Below are 20,015 nucleotides of genomic sequence, written 5' to 3'. Positions count from 1 at the left end.
GAGGTTTAATATTTCCAGAAAGAACATCAGGATGAAATTCTATTAAGGCAAATGACAGAAGAATGGAGAAAGAAGGTTGACAGGTCTTGTATGGTGCCCCAACAGTCCAGCAGTCCGAGGGATAGGTGAAAGTGAGAGAGAAATTCAATGTGAACCTGACATAACTAATGTTTTATAATGATTATCTAATTTTTCTATAAAGGTTAATCTCTTATTCAAAGCCTCAAGAAAAAAAAACAAAACATTTCCGTAAAACAAAAAAAAAAATTCTCCCATTCCTTTAGTTCAATGTGCTGTGTGGTTGGTGCCACACTGCAGTTTCATGGGAGGATATGAACAATTACTTAACTGTTTTAAATTATGTTCCACTTATATGCATACTAAATAGATTTTTTCTCTTTTAAAATTAAGTAAACATTTTTTTTTTGTAAATGTACTAGTCAATATGACAGAACTTATTCTAGCAATACAATTGTTAAATTTTTTTTTTTTTCTAAAACTAAAACCGTTTGCATACATGTGTTAAAAATATGGTAGGTCGTCATCTCCATTATTAAATAGCCTAAATAGTTGATTATAAAAATCAAATTTTTTGCTTTCTCAAAAGAGAATTGTAGCAGTTGCATCAGAACTTTGAATCATCTAAAATATCATGTCAGATTTTCAATATCTTTTCTAGTTTACTACATTTAAATGGGACGGATAGACAAACCACACACAACTAATAGCATCTATTCCCCTTTTGGGGGCCGCTAAAGACAAGGATCAAGTTATAGATGTGTATATTGGGAATATGGAGGCGTGGCTGAGCAGTAAAGTGCTTGGCTTCCAAACTGGGCAGTTCCAGGTTCGAACCCTGGTGATGACTGGGATTTTTAATTTTGGGATCTTTTGGCTCCTCTGAGTCCACCTAGCTCTAATGGGGGAAAGTAAAGGTGGTTGTTCGTTGTGCTGGCCACATGTCACCCTCGTTAACCGTAGGACACAGAGAAATATGACATCATCTGCCCCATAGACCACTAGGTCTGAAAAGGAGAACTATATAATAAAATGAAATAAACAACAAAATATATGAAAAAATATCTATAGAGTTTATATATCACATGATACATAACATTAATAGAATTTTGGAATACAATAAACCTAGAAGAAGTAAAATATAACTTAAGTAATATAGTAACAATAACAAGATAAATGGAATACTTTAAATAAAAAAATCATCCAGTTAATTGTTTATAGCAGTAACAAATAAACAATGTTCAATTTACTCAAAATACGAATAAATCTTGCAAATAAATCTTGCACCAGAGTTTTATTTATGGAAATTTTAACTTTGTTACGACAAAATGGCCAATTTTCAAATCTAAGCATGCTATTTTTTCACAATTTTACCATGTTCTGGTTAAGTTAAAGTGGCAATCACACATCTTTGGAAAATATCCAATAAAAAAAATAAATCTCAATATGAAGTATAAGAACTCGGTTCAAAACCAAATAACTGTCCCATGGTGTACAACATAACCTTTTAGACTTCAAATTTGATTGGCCGATTTGACAACTATCTTTATACAAAACCTCATTATATGAATTTTCTTGACATATTATATGTGCTGTTTAATTGTTTGATAAACTTAACAAGCATTGTTTGGCTTAAATGAAAAGAGTATACACAATTAGTTTAGATTGTATATTATTCACTTGTATTTAAATACATTGTTTGGCTGCATATTTAAAAAATACAAACTCTTGAAAAAAATATACTATGAAAAAAAAAAAATTTTTCCTGAAATGTATTTCCAGGGAAAACGTTAAAAAAACTTTGTTTTATTCTTCACTAAACTATACTTGAAATTATGTTCTCAATTTCTTTTTCTGCTGCTTGATGGAATGTTGCAATATACTGGTCACTCTTTTTCATTTTCATCTAGATTGAGATCTTTAGCCACCAGCATGGCAGTAGTGTTGTGCATCTCTTCTCTATGAAGCTTGTAGTTTGCAATAGCTTTTGGTCTGCTATACTCCCATACACCCAGTTTCCTAAGGTGTATGAAACAAAGAAATACTTTTCATTGAATTTTACAGACTTAAAAGAAGCGAGATTATTAGAACCGAACCAATGCCTAGCTTAAATCTAGTCATTTATATTAATTAGAGATTGAAAACTGTCTTAAATTAATTTCTGGTTAGTTCAACTAACTCAATTTAGGCTCTGATGATAAGGAAGGAGTTCCTATATAAGTGATACTTGCACAGCATAGTGTGAATGTTGAATGGTGCGAATGCATGTTGAAAGAGAAAGATAGAAAGAAAAAAAGATAAGAAAATAATTAATAATAAGTAATTACTAATGTAAACAAGGATATTATTGTTTTGTTCCTTTGGCAATGAAACTGCTGAACAATATGTAACTTACTGTTGTAAATTTCCCATGTTAAAGAGAAACTGGGGTATGAATGTATATATTGAGTGCTACTAATGTTTGCTCTAATCATGTATTGTTTATATATATATATATATATATATATATATATATATATATATATATATATATATATATATATATATATATATATAGTTCGTCCATAGTGGTCAATGATGACCACTTTTATCATCCAGGGGGCTCAGGGTTTTGCACTGGGCTTTTGTGCCTCCTCATGTGGCTGGTGAGACCTTTGTGAGCCAGGAATGTTCGGCTGCACACTGAGCAGGTTATTCCAGCTGGAGCTAGTGTTATTGGCCTTGCTTTTCTTTTCTGGCGCTTTTCTGCCAGCAACCTGAGCACCAGTTTTCAAAGCGCGACGCCATGATGCTCTGTCCTGTGCCTTTGTCTCCCAGGTGTCTGGGTCTTCAGAGACGCTTTAAGGGTGTCCCTGAAGCATTTTCTTTGTCAGCCTTGTTTTTTTTGTAATGCACAATTGTAAAACAAATTTCCTCATGGATAATAAAAATTATAATTTTTATTATATATTATTTGTGGAACCAAGATTAATGTTTTCTTAATCTATTGGATCTGTTTTGGTGTATGATTAACAGCTTCTCATAACAATAAGCTACTACAAGATCATGTAACAAATGTTTTCATCTTATGTTTTTTTAGTAATGATTGTTTCTCTAAGTTAACAAACATTTGGAAGATTTTTTTAAAAAATTTATACAAATATAATTCACGTAAAATGCCAAGAACGTTCACAAATATTTACTTGTAAATTGGTCTCACAAACTTCATTCTGCCTTGTTCATTAACAAAGTCCAGAGCGTGAGGGACACAGTCTTCCCACTTTACCTTGATACACAGCATCAGCCACCTGCAAGGGAGAAAGTCAAAGTCAGAAAGCCCTCGCACAATAGTCACTAGCTAGTGTGTCTTTAAAACAATGATACAAAAAAAAAAGATTTTTTTTGGTTAGATTTCAGCTTTAGAATTCAATTTCCTGAAATAAACTAATGTTTTGCTTTGTGGCTGTAATATTTGTCAGTACCTTTACTGCGCTTAATAGGGGAAGGGTACTTAGAAACACTATGACTTTGATCACTGCCCCAAATGAACACCAAAACTCAAACTATCCAGGAAACAAGTTACGGTATATAAATTTAGAAAAAAAAACCTCAGTGACAGAAAAAAAAAAAAAGCAGAAGTCCTCCTCCATTCCCAGAAAACAAATTACCCCAACCACTCACATTACTTCCCCATCATAGAACATACTCAACACATTTTGTTCACATTCATACCTCGGGAATGTATAAACAAAGAGATATAACTCTTTCATAAAACAAAGGGATATAACTCTTTCATAACTTAATAAAGAAACAATGCATGCATTCATGTCACGGACATGGAACAGTATTTGTTGTGTCACTTACTCAAATCTTAGTTCAGAGTTTTTCACACCATTAAACTTGTAGACAAGCTCCAGCTGTTTAACTTTAGCCAGTGATACAGGTGGCTGTGGAGAATAATAATAATAAGATTAATACTACTTCATAATGCTTCAAGCTTTCATTTCCCTTTTGATTATTTTATAAGTTCTAGTCGGCTGTAGGGAGATGTTGCTGAGGTCAAAGGTTAACAAAGGCACAAGAGAAATAAATTCCTTCCTGCAATTTTAACACATGACTCACACCAAGTCTCCTGGTCTTGTAGGGAGTAGATTAAAACAAAATGCTTTTAAATTAAATGTTATTTCTCATTATGAGCGAAGTAATTTAGTACATGCTTAGTAATATTTTAAAATGTTCACCATTCATCCTTTGGGAATACATAAACAATGGAATGTATTTCATTTCTACACTGTTTGTGACATTTATCTTTAATCTTAATGCTTATTAACATAGTAGTTGCCTGGTAGTGTGCTATACACTCCAGACTGTCCTGAGGTTCCCAGGTTTGAAACCTGCAGGGGGTTTGGGAAAGGATGGGTTTATCTTCATCCAGTCTGAAATTTCATAAATACCGCCATATCAGCCGCACAAAAGTTGACTTACTTCTGCTAGATGAAGCTTGGACACAAATTCTAGTATAAGGATACTTGAAAGACTACTAATGTCTGCCTCGGTGAAAACATCGAGGCTATCTTCCGGTTGTTGGAGCCATTTCTGTGCCAACACATCACTTGGTTTAGCCAAAGACAGATCATAGCTAGGAGAAAGTATTGCAAATAGTCAACATAAATTGCAAATGTCCAAAGACCAGATATATAATTTCATTAAAAAATGATAATATTTGACAAACAAACAAAATATTTTTTTTAAAGATGCATTTCTATGTTACTATCTGCTTAAATTCACCTTTAAGAAGACAAATGTACTAAAGTGGTCTCAGAGAGGGGTTGTAAAATGTTCTAATACCAGTAGGTGTAAAGCCAACTTCCAGGTTAATACATAAACTCAAGACTATCAGCAGTTCCTAAATCATTTACCAAACCAATTAATGTAAGTACCCATCACTGTGTGTGTGCATCAAGTAACGATGGGAAAAAAATGTGTGTTTAGCTAGTTCATCAACTAGAATATTAACTAACAAGGTTACAAAAACTGTGTGAAAACACAAACTCAAAATCGGCCCCCGAAGTGGTCCACCCAGGCAGGTAAAAAGGCAGGTTTCAATATTTTTAGAAAGAATATCAGAATGGAATTCTATCAAAAGTGGTCCATCCCAGGCAGGTAAAAAGGCATGTTTCAATAGAAAGAATATCAGAATGAAATTCTATCAAATGCAAATGACATAGAAGAATGGAGAAAGAAGGTTGACAGATCTTGTGTGGTAAACCGACGGTCCAGCAGACCGAGGGATAGGTGAAAGTGAATGTGAAGTTGGATGTGAACATGGCCTAACTGATATCTCATAATGAATATCTAATTGTTTTTTAAAGGGTCAATCTCTTATTCAAAGCCTCAAGAAAAAATACATTTCAAGTAACAAAAAAATCCTTTAGCCTTTAGTTAAAGTGTTCCATATGCGAGGAGAAGCTCTGCAGTTCACACTATAATATGAAAAACTACTGATTAATTGTTTTAAATTATGTTCCACTTATATGCATACTAAATAGATTTTTTCTCTTTAAAAAAAATAATATTTTTTTTTGTAAATGTAGTTAATTAGTATGAAAGAACTTGCATAACTTAGAAATACAAATGTAAAAACAATTTTGACAAAAATTCTAAGACCGTTAGCACAAATGTGTTTAAAATATGGTAAATAGTCATCTCTCCCTTACTAAATAGACTCTGGTGTTTGTTACTATTAATAGAGAATAGTTGTAAAAATGAAAAAAACTGCTTGCATAATAGATTTAAAAAATTAGATTTTTCGATTTCAGAAAAGAAAAAAGTAGCCCTTGCATCAGAACTTTGAATTGTCAAAAATATTATATTTCGGATTTTCAATATCTTGTCTAGTTTACGAGATCTAAATGGGATGGACGGACGGACAGACAGACAGACCACACAAAACTTAAAACGTCTTTTACCCTTTTGGGGGCCGCTAAAAAACACAAATAGTTACTTTGGTTGGTATGGAGGCAGCCCCTCGCCATGTAGCCAAGTTTCCCAGTCAAAACTTGAAAGTTTCTTTTGATTTTCCTGTAAAGAAAAAAGTAAGCACCAGCAATGCTTATCATATACAAACAATCTAGAAAACCCTAACATCCAATGTCTAGATCTAGGAACAGACAAACATGCTGTTCTAAAATGTACAAACTATTTCTGCCAATATTTTGTGCTTCTTTTAAGACCTTTTCCCCCCTCATTGAATACCGCTACTGTAATTTTTTAAGTTGTCCTTCAGACAAAAGGGGCAACCATTGTTCACAGGGTAATGAGGGTATACATAAATCAGAATATTTTATAAGAAGTATTATTGTTTTCCTCTTGAAATTAACTGGTTGGTTTTTTTCATAGAATGCTATAAAAGGCTTCATGTTTTCTTTTACACTTATCACCTGACTGTGAAAATGAGTTAAAATGTAAAATTTCTTACTTCAGAAGAAAAATACTGAAACAAATATTCTTTCCAGTCTGCTGTTGTTATTGACTTGTACTTGAAATGTTCAACATATTTTCTCAGAAATGGTTCAAATACATCTAAAATAAAAAGAATCAACTTTGGTTTGTTGAATAAGGTTGGATTACACAACTGCGCAAAACACAATAATTGATTTAAGAAAAAACATTAGGCAAAATGAACATACTTTTGGCCTGTTAATTCTAATATCCCTTAACTCTTTCTCTCCTAACCGATGATACAAACGTTGATTCCACCAGAATGTGGTAAATAATTACGGAGAGAAAGAGTTAAGTTGAAATAGTTGAGAGGCTCTATGTAGTTTTACCCCCCCCCCCCCCCCCCGGCCCCCAACCTCCTTTTTCTTTCTGCATCCACCACAATATATTTTTTTTCCACATGGACATATGGCCTGTGAATTCTAGTATCCCTTAACTCCACCTGCACATAAAAAAAGGCCTATTGTTTAGTTGGCAGCAGTGATCTTTCAATGTATTATTTACATTGTCTATTTCAAAATTCTACGTAAAAACTTTTTATAAATAATCCTTTATGCAGCTATTGCATACTTTGGAAAAGAAAAAGAATTTTCCATTAAAGTGTCTACACTTGTAAGTTATGTGCCAGTGCTTTACAAAAGGAAGAAATTGTTTTTTGCTATTAAACATTTCCCTTTATGCTCTCTATGTACATAAAAAAAAAACAGGGTGGCAGGGAATGGCGGTGGGCAGGGTTCAAATCTGGGATCAACATGAGAGCAGTCTAGAGCAAATATCAGATGATATGCAAGCTGTCCTTGAGCCCCATCAGGTAACCATGTTAAAATTTGCCACTTCTAAAATATGCGATAGTCTATATAAACCTAATATATACCAAATACTATGTTACTGCTATGTAGGATGCATGGTCCAGAGGCTATGCTTGAACTTGGCTTGGCTACCTATGAAGGAGGCTCGAGGTTCCACACCCGACTCGAGCAGAGTTGTATATACTGAGCGCCTAAAGGCAGCACAGAAAAAGACTTCTCCAAGATACCCAACCCAACAAATTAGATTGGACCATAGCGCTTTGAGCATGCTATAAGCATGAAAGTAGCGCTATATAAAAGCTATAATTTAATTATATATCTATATATCTCTACATATATCTATAGCTCTCTATCTATCTCTTTCTCTCTATTTACATATATTGGTGGTGCATATTTAATGTAGAAGGACTGATGACATGTTTACAGATTTTCAAATATGGAAGAAGTTATCTTTAAATTTATTGTTTACATATATATTGTTTACATAGTCTATTTATTTCAAAATCTCTATAAATCTTTCTCTTTTCATTTCCCTATGTTTCGACTCTTTGTCTACTTACACAATTTTTTTTTATCACTAAAAAAACACCTAATTAGGATCTTCAAAAAAAGAGCAGATTAATTATTTTTCAAGGTAACACTCCGCAGTTAAGATGAAATATTTGAAAAAAAAAAAATCACATATTTATTATTATTTTTCTGGCTCTTACACGCTACATTCAAGACAAAGCTAATTTATATCCATGTAAACATACCTGGACCACCCAACAGCAACTCCAAGCTGTAGAGTAAAGCAAAGCCCTTTTCGTAAGGCACAAGAGAGAAAGCATCATCTGGGTCGACACCTCTGAGATTAGGGACTAGTTTGGTAAAGGGAACTTTAGTATCTTTTAGCTGGAAAAATATAAAAATGTTTTAAGTTATATACAGTGTACCATTCTATCTTCATAAACTGGAGGAAACTTTAAGGCCTAAGACATTAAAATTGTGAGTCAGCATTGGAGTCCAGAGCAGCTTAAAGAGAAACAGGCTTAAAAGGAGTTTAAAACATAAAATAAGAACAAAAAAAATAAGGTAAAACTTTAATAGTAACTTTTTCCTATTCTTTGGGGTTTGAGGGGTGAGGGTTCTTATTTTGTACATAAAAAATGAACAACTAAAAACTAACTAATGACTGTTGAGGTTCTTATAATACTCCAGAAATAAAACAAAAAAAAATATTTATTCAGTTTTTAGCTATTAAAACTTTAATGCAAATATCTTACATTTTTGTTAAAACTTTTCCAACCTTGATGTGCATGGAGCTGAGATAGAAGAGGATCATGCAGTCGTCCCAGAATTTTCCTCTCTAGAAACATGGTGTGACCTTCGTTAAGCCTAAAGTTAAGAATGACACGCAAAAATTGTGTTACTTTGATCTAATACTGAGGTGCAGTAGCTGAGCGGTAAAGCTTTTGTTTTGGCTTCTGAACTCGTGAAGACTGGGATTTTTAATTTCTGAGTTCACCCAGCTCTAATGGGTACCTGACATTAGTCAGGGAAAAGTAAAGGTGGTTGGTCATACTGCTGGCCACATGACACCCTCGTTAACCGTGGGCCACAGAAACAGATGACCTTTACATCATAGATCACAAGGTCTGAAAGGAGGAACTAATTAATCTGATTCTAAAAATCTAAGAAATCTTTAGCAATAAACAGAAAGGACCAACACAACATTTCTTTAACATGTTTCTGATATTCCTTCGAAATTGAAAATTACATCATAGCCCGAACCTCCCACAGGATGGCGGGACATCACGACAGCAGTCCAGAGTGCAGACACCAGGCAACCAAGAGTGAGATATGTCAAATTGTGGAAACAAAAGGGAGAGTACAAACTGTATGAACAATGAGGATAACTGTTGCAGTTCCTTCTTTGTGATTGAAAAGGAGCACAACTTTATTTTTCTAAGCATTAGCACATGAAATTGGCTTCACAGACTTATTATATTCAGTAAATTAGTTGGAAGGTCCTGATCCAGCTAGGCTAAAAAAAGTTCCCCTTTCAGACCATGTGGTCTATAGGGCAGATGATGTAAAGGTCATCTGTTTCTGTGGCCAACAAGGGTGTCATGTGGCCAGCACAACGACCAATCGCCTTTACTTTACCCAAACTAATGTCAGGTACCCATTAGAGCTGGGTAAACTCAGAGGCGCCCAAAGATCCCGAAATTAAAAAAACTCAAGTCTTTACCAGAATTCGAACCTGGTCCCCTGGTTCAGAAGCCAAGCACTTTACCGCTCAGCCACCATGCCTCCTCCAGCTAGGCTAGCCACTTGATTCTTTTTTTCCACTCTTTCACCTTGCAGCCAAAAACTCCAGCATGTTTTGAGCCAAGAGTATTGCTCTTCAGGTAATTTTTCATACAATGACATTCATTTCAGCTAAGCAACTAAATATGATTTAAATAATTTTAAATAAAACATGCAGCTTTTCAGTCATGATTAGATTAGATTTATAAACTTTAGAAGAATAATTAGAAAAAAAAAAACCTATTTGCCATCATGTATAAATCATTGATTAAACTTTATTCTGAACATGTTATTCTAAACAAAAATTTTTTTTTATTTACTGACCAAAAATGCTCAAAGCTACTGTTGGTGACCAAGTTTCCTGTCCAGCTGTGAGAGATCTCATGTGCAATGACGTCTGCCAATGATTTATCTCCAGCCTAGAAATAAAACAAGAAATTTGCTATAAAAAAAAATAAACTTGTCTAAACATAAATAAAATTAGCTGAAGAAAAAACAACTTGTCAAAACAGATTATTTAACAAAGATATTTTACATTATATTTATATATTTTTTTTACATGTTTCAAAATAAATATGCCTTTTATATATTAAAAATGACATTATAAGCCATTTATCATAAACCAATGTTAGAGGACTAGAATATTGAAATAATAATAATAATAAAGCAATATTTGACATCAGTTATCACCTCAAGCTACCAGTTTTAAACAGTTACCACTCAGGTTTCTGAGAAAAAAAGACAGATGTACACACAGGAAGTTTGTTGTCAAAGAAAGGTGATAGATATCTTGTATAGTAAATTTGAAGTACCTTGAATGAAATTATATATATATACACTTAGAGTTTGGATTTTGTTGGAGTTATATACAGTCAACATCAGATCATGACTGAAACTTAATTCATGTCACCTAAATCTCTTATGATGCAGAAATAAATGTGTAGTCAGGTGAAACAATGTTTGGTCAAGTGGAATGCTGTAAAGGTAGCCCCGTGTTGAAATTCTGCCCTCCTGCCCTCTAGTCCAGTATGTTAATCAATGATTTAAACTCTGCTAAGTCAGTTTTCCAGGCTGATTCAGGCAGCCCATTCCATTATCTAATGGCGCTAGGGAAGAATTGAAAAATCTTGAGCATAGAGCCACATCATTTTCCAATGAGCAATGAAGGCTGGGTTAGCGACAACTTGAGAAACATTTGACTTTTTAAAGATGAGAACACTTTTTGATGCTTAAAAGAGTTTTGTTATTCTAAAATCAAACCTTTAAAGTTTACAAACAGAAGCATGTTAATAACAATGTTAACTAACAATTTTGTTTCAGGTAACATTGTAACCTAAGTAAACTGTATTAGAAAAAATAAAAAAAAAATGAATGAAGTAACTGCATGAATAATGATCAAATCATGATCACAAGTTTGGAGTGAACATTCTGAACATGTTTGATGCATTATTAATTCACAATGTAGAACCTAGAGAATCAGTTTCGAAGAAAGAACAAATGTTTCATTCAAAGTGTTCATATTAGTTGAAGCGAATTAGACTACCATAATATCTGAAGTATTGTATTTACTTGAAACTGAAGTATTTTATATTATTATATTGATCTTGCTGTGTTATTTCATGATCTGAATATGAAAAGTAATATGCAAGGTCACAATTGCTGTGTCTTATGCAGGTAAGTTAACCCACTCAAGTAATGAAATCAAATAACAATGGCGAAAGGCCAACAATAGAAGTTAGTCGATGCTGATAGCGAATGTTGAACAAGAAGTTTAACAATAATGAAGGTGACCATCAAATGTTGCTCAAAATTATAAAAAATTCAAAAAATTCTAGCCTTGTATTTACAAATCACGTCTTTTTTCTCTTAGTCAAAACTTTCCCTTTCTATGAAACAAATAACTAATTCCTTAATCGTGCCATAACACATCCTTTAATAATAAACATTTCTAATGCAGCTTACCAATGTTTTAATTTGACCTGTGACGAATGTTAAGATCATTGTTTCCTAAGTAACTTATCAGTAGAGTCAGAGTTGCTTACCAGTAGAGTCGGAGTCACCAGTAGAGTCAGAGCCACTTACCAGTAGAGTTGGAGTCACAAAGGTAAGACAGGGATTCTCCATCCCACCATAGGGGAAACTTGGAGGCAACACCATTAGGTCATATGGACCCCACACATAGTCACCCATAAGTTGTTCTGCTGTTCTCAGCATGTCTTCAGTCTATCAAAGAAAGACATCTAATGGAAATCTAAAGTTATCTTTTTTCAAACTATCAACAGGACAAAACTTGTGTTAAAAAAAAAATCCCAAGCTTTTAGGCAGGACTGTAACAAGAGCAATCCTTCATCTTGAAATTAAGTTATTGCGGATATTAAATTTGTATGGGTAGGCATAACAGATCTAGTTGAGGCATGTTTAATACTTTCTCTTAGGAAACTATCTTTTTTCACAACCTGGTCATTATGCAATATGTTTCAATAATACATTTTTTGGAGATAAACAAAAATAATACATTTTTTGGAGATAAACAAAAATAAGAAATTCAATATATATATATTTTCAATATAGAATGTCAGTTAATCAGGAAAACTTTCTTTAAATATTTAACAATTACATATAATAACTAACTAAAGTAATTTTAGATTGTATTAGTTCTATTTGTGTTTTGAACAAACTATTTTTTTAAAATCATCATTTAATAATAAGTATTATGTTCTTTTAACTTTATCAGTATGTGTTTAAAATTTTATACATTTCAGTCTTAAATCCCTCTAACGTATGAGTCAAAAGAATGCTTTTAAAAATTCTGTTACTAAGAATTAAAATTTAACAAGGTTACAAAAGACTGTGTGGAAACACAAACTCAAAATCGGTCCCCGAAGTGGTCCACCCAGGCAGGCTTCAATATTTTCAATATGTTCCCTATAAAAAACTGCTTGCATAACTGATTTTAAAAATTAGATTTTTCGCTTTCAGAGAAAACAAAAGTAGCCGTTGCATCAGAACTTTGAATGGTCTAAAATATTGTGATGTCGGATTTTCAATATCTTTTCTAGTTTACGAGATCTAAACGGGACGGATGGACAGACATTTCGCACAAAACTAATAGCATCTTTTCCCCTTTCGGGGGCCGCTAATAATGAATAAGAAACCTCATAAGTGTAATGATTTCATAAAAATATCAAAGAATTAGTAAAAGAAAGGTTTAACGTCATAATAAATAATTTGATTACCTGAGAGAACTCAAAAGCTGCCCGGTCAACAAGTTCTTTCTCTGACCAGACTTTAGATCTTGGTCCAAGATCTCTAATATAAAGAAATAAAATTTAAAAAATATTAAAAACAGATCATAGTATGCTAGACTTCAGTATTGTTGATTCAAGTTTGAAGGTATTTTACTCAGGAGAATTAAATTCAACACAGCATTACTTCAGTGTACCCTAATAGTGAGATGTAATAGATTTAAAGGCACCTCTGATTCTGTGTATCTGGTATAATAGAGACAATGCAAACCTCTCTCCAAAGCAGCATTGTTACCTAGTATATTAATGATATTCCCCACAAGTGAGGATTTTTTTTTGGTTAGGTCTAAATACATCTAGATGCCAATTTACCATTATTATAGCTTGGGATGAAGCTAAAGTTAGTTTCTTTTCATTATTTCATGTCTTTTATTTTAATATATACTACTACTGATGCATTAAATAGCCTCATGATTAATTTTTTGCATCATGGGAAAGGACTAATAATATTGCTCCACACACTTCAATATTTGAAAGCTAAGTTACAGAATTCTTGAGGAGAGGAGAGGCTTGTTTACTATCAGCTATTAAGTTATTAAGTCTTAAGATGCATTACCCTGGACAATAGATATGTGTATGAATTGGGAATGCTAGAGAAGCATCCATACATTGATGTAAATATTGATTTTTATCAAGTAAATTTCATTATGTCAATATTGCAAATATCTGATTGCACCTTTCTTTTTTTTCAAAAGTATTTTTTTTTTATTTCCAGAAACCACAATAATTCTTGATCTTTTCTTTGTATATTCTTTCAACTATTTTTCTTATTGTAGTTTTTAGCAAAACAAAATGCCACAGTCTTGACTTGAAACTTTGCTGGTCGAGAAAGTAAATTTTTAAACTAGATTAACCTAAGGTAATTTAAGGTGCATACAGGAATGAATGTTTAGTCCAGCATGAAACACCGAAACAAACCTGCATTCTATATCGCCAGCCACTATGGCCACAAGATAACTGGGGATTGGAATGTTCTGTTCAAACTTTGTGGTGACCATCTCACTGCTGGACTGTGGCTCTGTCCCAAGTCTTTTAGCACTCATGAGGACTGTAAGTTCCTTTGGAGCATGAATCTGAAATAAGATAACATAATATTGTTATGATTCTCTCTCCTTATCAGGCCTTCTATAACCACTGCTCAATCCAACACATCTAACTCAAGAATGTGACAACAAGAGTTCCAAAATACTGTGGTACTTTAATGAGTAAATAAATAAATAACAGTCAATACAACACAAGTGGCAACAGGATAAATTGACTACACTGTACATTACTGTACTAAACACTACAGTCTCTCTATCTCATCCTGGACTCGTACTGTTTCCCTCCAGGACTCACTCCACCCAGAATAATTTCAAGACCGACTAACAGTCCTGATCTCGCTGTCTCAACTGAATGCCTTAACACAGTCACTGGTCCAAAAAGACTTTCAATCACATGACCATAACACAGGTTACATCTATGTGTTCTAGTACTGTCCCTAATCCATTGACACAGTTGACTGCCATGCAGCGTGTGAAATTTCTTATGTTGGTCATAAAATTCACTCTATTGCTCAGCCAATACAGTCAAAACAATTATTTAGAACACACAAGATTCATGCTAACTATATCTTTCTTTTTCATTTAATATAACCATTTTTATAGTTAGAGCACGTAAGTACTATTTAGACTATTTCATGCAAAATGACTGATTTGTTCACTCTTTAAGTAACGTTAGGTGCTTCCACACAGTGTCTTGTGCAGATAAGTTCAAATGGAGGTAACACTCAAGTGATGAAATAACACAGGCCAAAAGGCCAACAATACAAAAGTACTCACTGATGAACGATGTACGCTAACAAGTTAAATAATAATGAAGGTAACTGTCAAATGTCAAACTAAATAAATCTGTACGTTCATAAACCTGCCTCTCCCTAGAGCCGACAAAAGAAGTCTGTTCTTCCTCAAATCCCAGTCTTGTTTTTACTAGTCGGGTCATCGTCTTTAAGTCAAAACTTTCCCTTTCTATGAAACAACTTTTTCAGCTTAATTCCTAATCATGCTCTAACAGGAACTAAGAAGACAAAAGTAACAAACTTTAAAAACAGTTCATTACAAATGTATGAAGTCTAGATTTCAGAATTGCATTCCTTCACTGCACTATGGCGATGAAACATCTTATCTCACCTACAAGTCTATACAACATTCTAGGGCCTACACTATCAAACAATGTCTTCAAAATTGTAACACTAAAATATGTCTACATGATAGTAACACTAATGACTAAGAATGGAAACAACAAACCTAACGCATCCAAAAAATTTAAGTAGAAAATCTAGGTAAAAGAAACAAAAAAAAAATGAAAATAAATTATCAAACCTTAGCCGTGTAGGTAAACTTGACTGAGGGTGTGTCTTGGCAAGGGAACAAACTCCTAGCATGAATGGCCTGGATAAGAGACGATTGAGAACATGATTTTTAAAACAATCTTTAGGTACAGACAGAGAGAGATTCTTATTGGCTAACACATAAATGTTACCTGACATTGGCTGTACAGGTATGGGTGTCTTTTGCCTGCTGTCTGCTCTTTACGAAGCCATGTTAAAGCTGAAGCATTAGGTGCAGTTCTGTACTTAATACGCAGAGTGAAGCTGCAGAAAAATGTTTTGACAAGTCGTTCAGAAAAGTCATAGATCTGACATAAGTGTCACACAAGTAAACCAACCATAATCATTTTTTTTCGTTGAAGTATCACCCATGTTTTAGGGACAGTGTAGTCATAAAAAAAAAATCCCTTAAAGAACAAAGGCAAGTTGGCGTTACGTCAAGGAGATACATAGATGGCAGAAAGAAAATCTTTATTGACCACCAGTGGACAATGGTTATGCTTGCCCTGGATGTGGCAAAATATTCAGTCCACAGCTGGGGCTGCTTAGCCACAGGAAATACTGCATTCCTCATTAATCTTTGACTTTAAGACAAGCATATCTATTGTGTCATAATAAGGGCTTAAGATTTGTTTGGTATGTTACATATTGGTGGCTGCCTGGTCATGCAGTAAGTACGCTGGACTGTTGTTCTGACTTATCGATGGTCCTGTGTTCATACCCTCCCTGCTCCCATCCCCCGTCGTCCTGCGGGAGGTTAGGACTAGGAAGTAAATTATCTTGAACTCTGACGGAACATCCGAAACATGTAAAACATTTTATAAACAAAAACATGATACTGAAAAAATATTTATTAATTTTTTTTTTTTTAAAATTAATATTTGAAAATCATTCTTTTAGGTTTTTTTTAGTTAATATTAAAATGTAAATAGATAAGTATAAAAGAATGTATAATTATTTTTATTTACCTCTTCAATGATATTTGACTTAGATTTATGATCAGCTTAGAACCAAATTCAAACTTTAATGGGTTTGTTATTTCATAATTACAAGTGGCTCCAGTTTCTTTCACTTGAATTTCTTCAATAACTAAATCTCTTGAATCAAGGACCTTAAAGAAGAGAAAATGTATTGTTTTTGATCATCACAACTTGCAGACATAGGGAGTTGATTTAGTTTGTAAAAATCTTCTTAGTCACAGATCATTGATGATATTATTTGATACAAGGCCAGTCAGAGTAGACAACAATAGGACTAGAGACATGATGATGATGAGAGCACTGAAAGGCCTAGAGATCTAATCTCTGTATTAGTTTACTTAACTAGATAAGCAGAATCAGGTTTCTATTATATTTTAAGAATATATGCAGATTAAATGATTAAACTAAGGTAATAACTAATATCAAAATCTTATATAAAAAAAAATAATATTCTAGACTACATCTAGATAAATCTAATTACTTAACTCGTTAAACTTAAAAAAAAAAAGTCTGTAGGCATTAAAATTCATTAAATCTAGATACATATACGACAGTTAACTATAGATATATAGATCTAGTAGTAGATCTATAGGCTAAAGACTATAGTACTATAACTATAGACTATAGACAGACCACTATAGTATCTAGACTAGATCTAGACTAGAGTCACTAGACCTATTATTTTTATATTGTAGACTCTAAAGTCAGTACAGTGTCTATGTCTAAATCTATAGTCATTGTTACTCATTGTGACTATAGTTATAGCAGATTCTAGAATAATCTAGATATTAAGATATATTTCATATAGACCCCCTATTCAATATATTGGCCCTATCACTGAAAAAGTAAATTCCATAAATCATAAATGCATTTAATCAAATTAAATATTAATGTAAAGGCAAAGAGAATATTAACCAAGGCTTACCAAGGTATCCAAAACATCCACTTTGCTGTCCACAGTCAACTCGGCATACCCACTGACGGTTGTACTGTCAAAATTGATGCTCACATCCCAGTCAAGTTTGGTAACTACAGCTTTTCGAGGTTCGGAATAGGAATTAGGATCAATGTCTGTCATTCTACTAGATCTTATCTTTAGAATACTTTAGATCAATTTGCTGTCTCAGCTGCTAGATCTAGATAAAAATTACAAAGAGTAGCACCAGACTGTTCTATTTCCTACTCCTAGTCTCCTCTACATAAAATCACCCTAATATCGAAGTTCTCGTGTTTTGGACTGTTTACACAGTGATTACTTAAGAGTGATCTCCCCTTATAAACCTGTTGCTACCTACATGCAATATTTTTCTATCAATAATTTAATAAAAAAAAAGCTTTTCCACGGGGCAACATTTTTTCCTGAAAATTTTGTATTTGTAGAAACGTGTAGATCTAAATCTAGAATTGGAATCTAGATCTAAATTTAGATTTTCGAAAACATAAGGCTATATTTGACTCGTCCTCTTACAATGTCAGACTTACAACAATAACTTAAATAACAAAGGCCGACTATAAGGCTCTGAATATATAAATAGTAACATTTCTATTAAGCCTACCTAATCTTATAAGATACAGAAGTTACTTAAAAAAATAAAATAAAAACAATTACGTCCTACGCATTGCATGTGTCAATCTAGTCATGCATTTTAATCAATGACTTTAACTCTGCTAAGTGGTCATGGTTTTCCTGGCTGATTCAGGCAACCCATATAATTCTATTCTCTAATGGCACTAGGGAAGAAAGAGCTCTTGCTCTTTGACATCGACCTCTCTTCCACAATATTCGCCCACCCCCTTTTTTTCCATAGTAATGACAATCCATAACTTTTTTTTAAAAGCACCTTCGAATGTATATAGAACCCTCTTAATTCACACTTTTCAATTCTTGATAAAGCACCTCTTTCTTATGTTATATAATGCAGACGTTACTTCAAAAAAAGAAGATGATTACGTCCTAAGCGTCATGTATTCAGTCATGCATATTAACCAATGACTTAAATTCTGCCAAGTCACTGGTTTTCCTGGCTAGCTCAGGCAACCCATTCCATGCTCTAATAGCATTAGGGAAGAATAAGGATTATTTGTACAAATTTGTCCTAGCATATGGGATGAGGCATGTGAATTTATCTTTGTGTCTTTCTGAGTATTTAATTTAATTTTGTTTTTGTCTTGTTTGTTTTTGTAAAATGTTTTACATGTTTCGGATGTTCCTTCAGAGTTGAAGATAATTACTTCCTAGTCCAAACCTCCCGCAGGACGACGGGGGATGGGAGCGGGCAGGGTTTTAACCCGGGACCATCGATAAATCTGAACGACAGTCCAGCGTGCAAACCGCACGACCAGGCAGCCATCCATGTTTGGCTAGTTTAAGTCAGTAGACAATGTGTATCTTTATTGTAGCCAGACCTTAATTCATGCATTTGTTTAAATTTGATAGTCTCAATTTAAGCCTATTTGTAGCACACTTATAGATATAGGCCTACTAGGGCATAGATCTAGGTCTACATGGCTTCTTTCTGCTGTTCTCGAAGCGTCAGTGTTTTGAATCTGGTCACAGCGCTGTCGAGCAGAAGGTAAACAATGTGATAACAAGTTCATTCTCTCTATGTGCTTGCAACACAACACTCTGTTTTTCTAGTTTTAGTGTCTCCTTAAAAAAATGTGCGATTGTTTATTGTGTTCACTGAACAGAAACACTCATTCTAAATATAAATAGGCCTCAGTGACGTAGCTAGGGATTTTGGGCCTGGGGGAGGGGGGGGCTTGACCTATTTAGGGGCCCCTGCAATTGACATTCGACATCATGATATGAGATAATAATGGCGTAATATTTAACGTAATAACAAATTTCAGACACTCATTTGTGGATTTTCAAATTTGATCCCCCCCCCCCTAGTTACGCCACTGATAGGCCTATTAAATTTAGTAGGCCTATATCGGTTGGCATAAAACTGAAATAATAAAGATGTAAAGGTGTTGTGGGCGGTCGTTGACTTGAAGCACCAAACTGATGGTAGACAACTAAACCGCTGTAGGTGTATTATATTAACTTATAAAAAGTTGAAATACATCGAATAACTTTTTTTGAACAAAACTAAATATAACTGTTATTATAAAATAAACAAATTCAACTTGAGATAAAGTGAAATCAATGTAGTAGACTTTAGTAATAATATAAATTAGTATTTTAAACAATACAACTCACTACAATAACACTTATTTTCAGACTCGCGTTCTATAGTGTCTTTGCTAACTAAGACATCTTACGACAATGCTAGGCCTACTTATCTTGCATCGCTCACAACCAATCACTAACATCTTCCCATCGTCACCATAGAAACACTCAAACACAAACACTTACACACACACGGTCCATATCCAAGGGCCTCAATTGCAACTATAATGGTCAAGTAAGATTTAGCCATGTCCGGTCAAAATGTGCTGATCCGTATAGCCCTTCGTAATGTGGCAAGGATTACGATCGAATACTCACAATGTTCACGGAACGGCATGATTTTTAGTTGGCATTACTTTAAGAGATAGATAAAATAATTTTATTGATCCAATCAAATGGAAATTCAGTTTGACTACAATTGTACAATTTTATAGGGAATTATTGTTAGTGTTATTTAAAATAAAGGTGACGTAACACACACAAGGGTTCAACAGTTATTGAGAGAAGATAGGGCCCATTTTCATTTTAAGACAGACGTCAGTTAGGATTAGATTGGCTAAATGGTTGAAGAATCATCTTCCATTCCGT

The 20,015-nt window shown here is 33.7% G+C and overlaps 1 protein-coding gene across 1 annotated transcript; it reads right to left on the bottom strand.

Annotated features, from left to right (window-relative positions):
- Window positions 1-1,072: 1,072 nt before the first annotated feature.
- Window positions 1,073-17,534, bottom strand: LOC106079738 (leukotriene A-4 hydrolase-like). Its single transcript, XM_056027361.1, has 16 exons — window positions 17,178-17,534; window positions 16,241-16,383; window positions 15,425-15,536; window positions 15,265-15,333; window positions 13,823-13,977; window positions 12,836-12,908; window positions 11,682-11,822; window positions 9,924-10,018; window positions 8,573-8,684; window positions 8,063-8,201; window positions 6,476-6,579; window positions 6,002-6,078; window positions 4,483-4,636; window positions 3,862-3,944; window positions 3,201-3,305; window positions 1,073-2,037 (listed from the first exon to the last, which is right to left on the bottom strand). The coding sequence occupies exons 1-16, from the start codon at window positions 17,328-17,330 to the stop codon at window positions 1,905-1,907; spliced, it is 1,848 nt and encodes a 615-aa protein (XP_055883336.1). The 5' UTR covers window positions 17,331-17,534; the 3' UTR covers window positions 1,073-1,904.
- Window positions 17,535-20,015: the final 2,481 nt, after the last annotated feature.

The sequence above is a fragment of the Biomphalaria glabrata genome, chromosome 4 (genome assembly GCF_947242115.1).
Source record: "Biomphalaria glabrata chromosome 4, xgBioGlab47.1, whole genome shotgun sequence".
Taxonomy (NCBI): Eukaryota; Metazoa; Mollusca; class Gastropoda; family Planorbidae; genus Biomphalaria; species Biomphalaria glabrata.
This window is presented reverse-complemented; position numbering and strand designations above follow the sequence as displayed.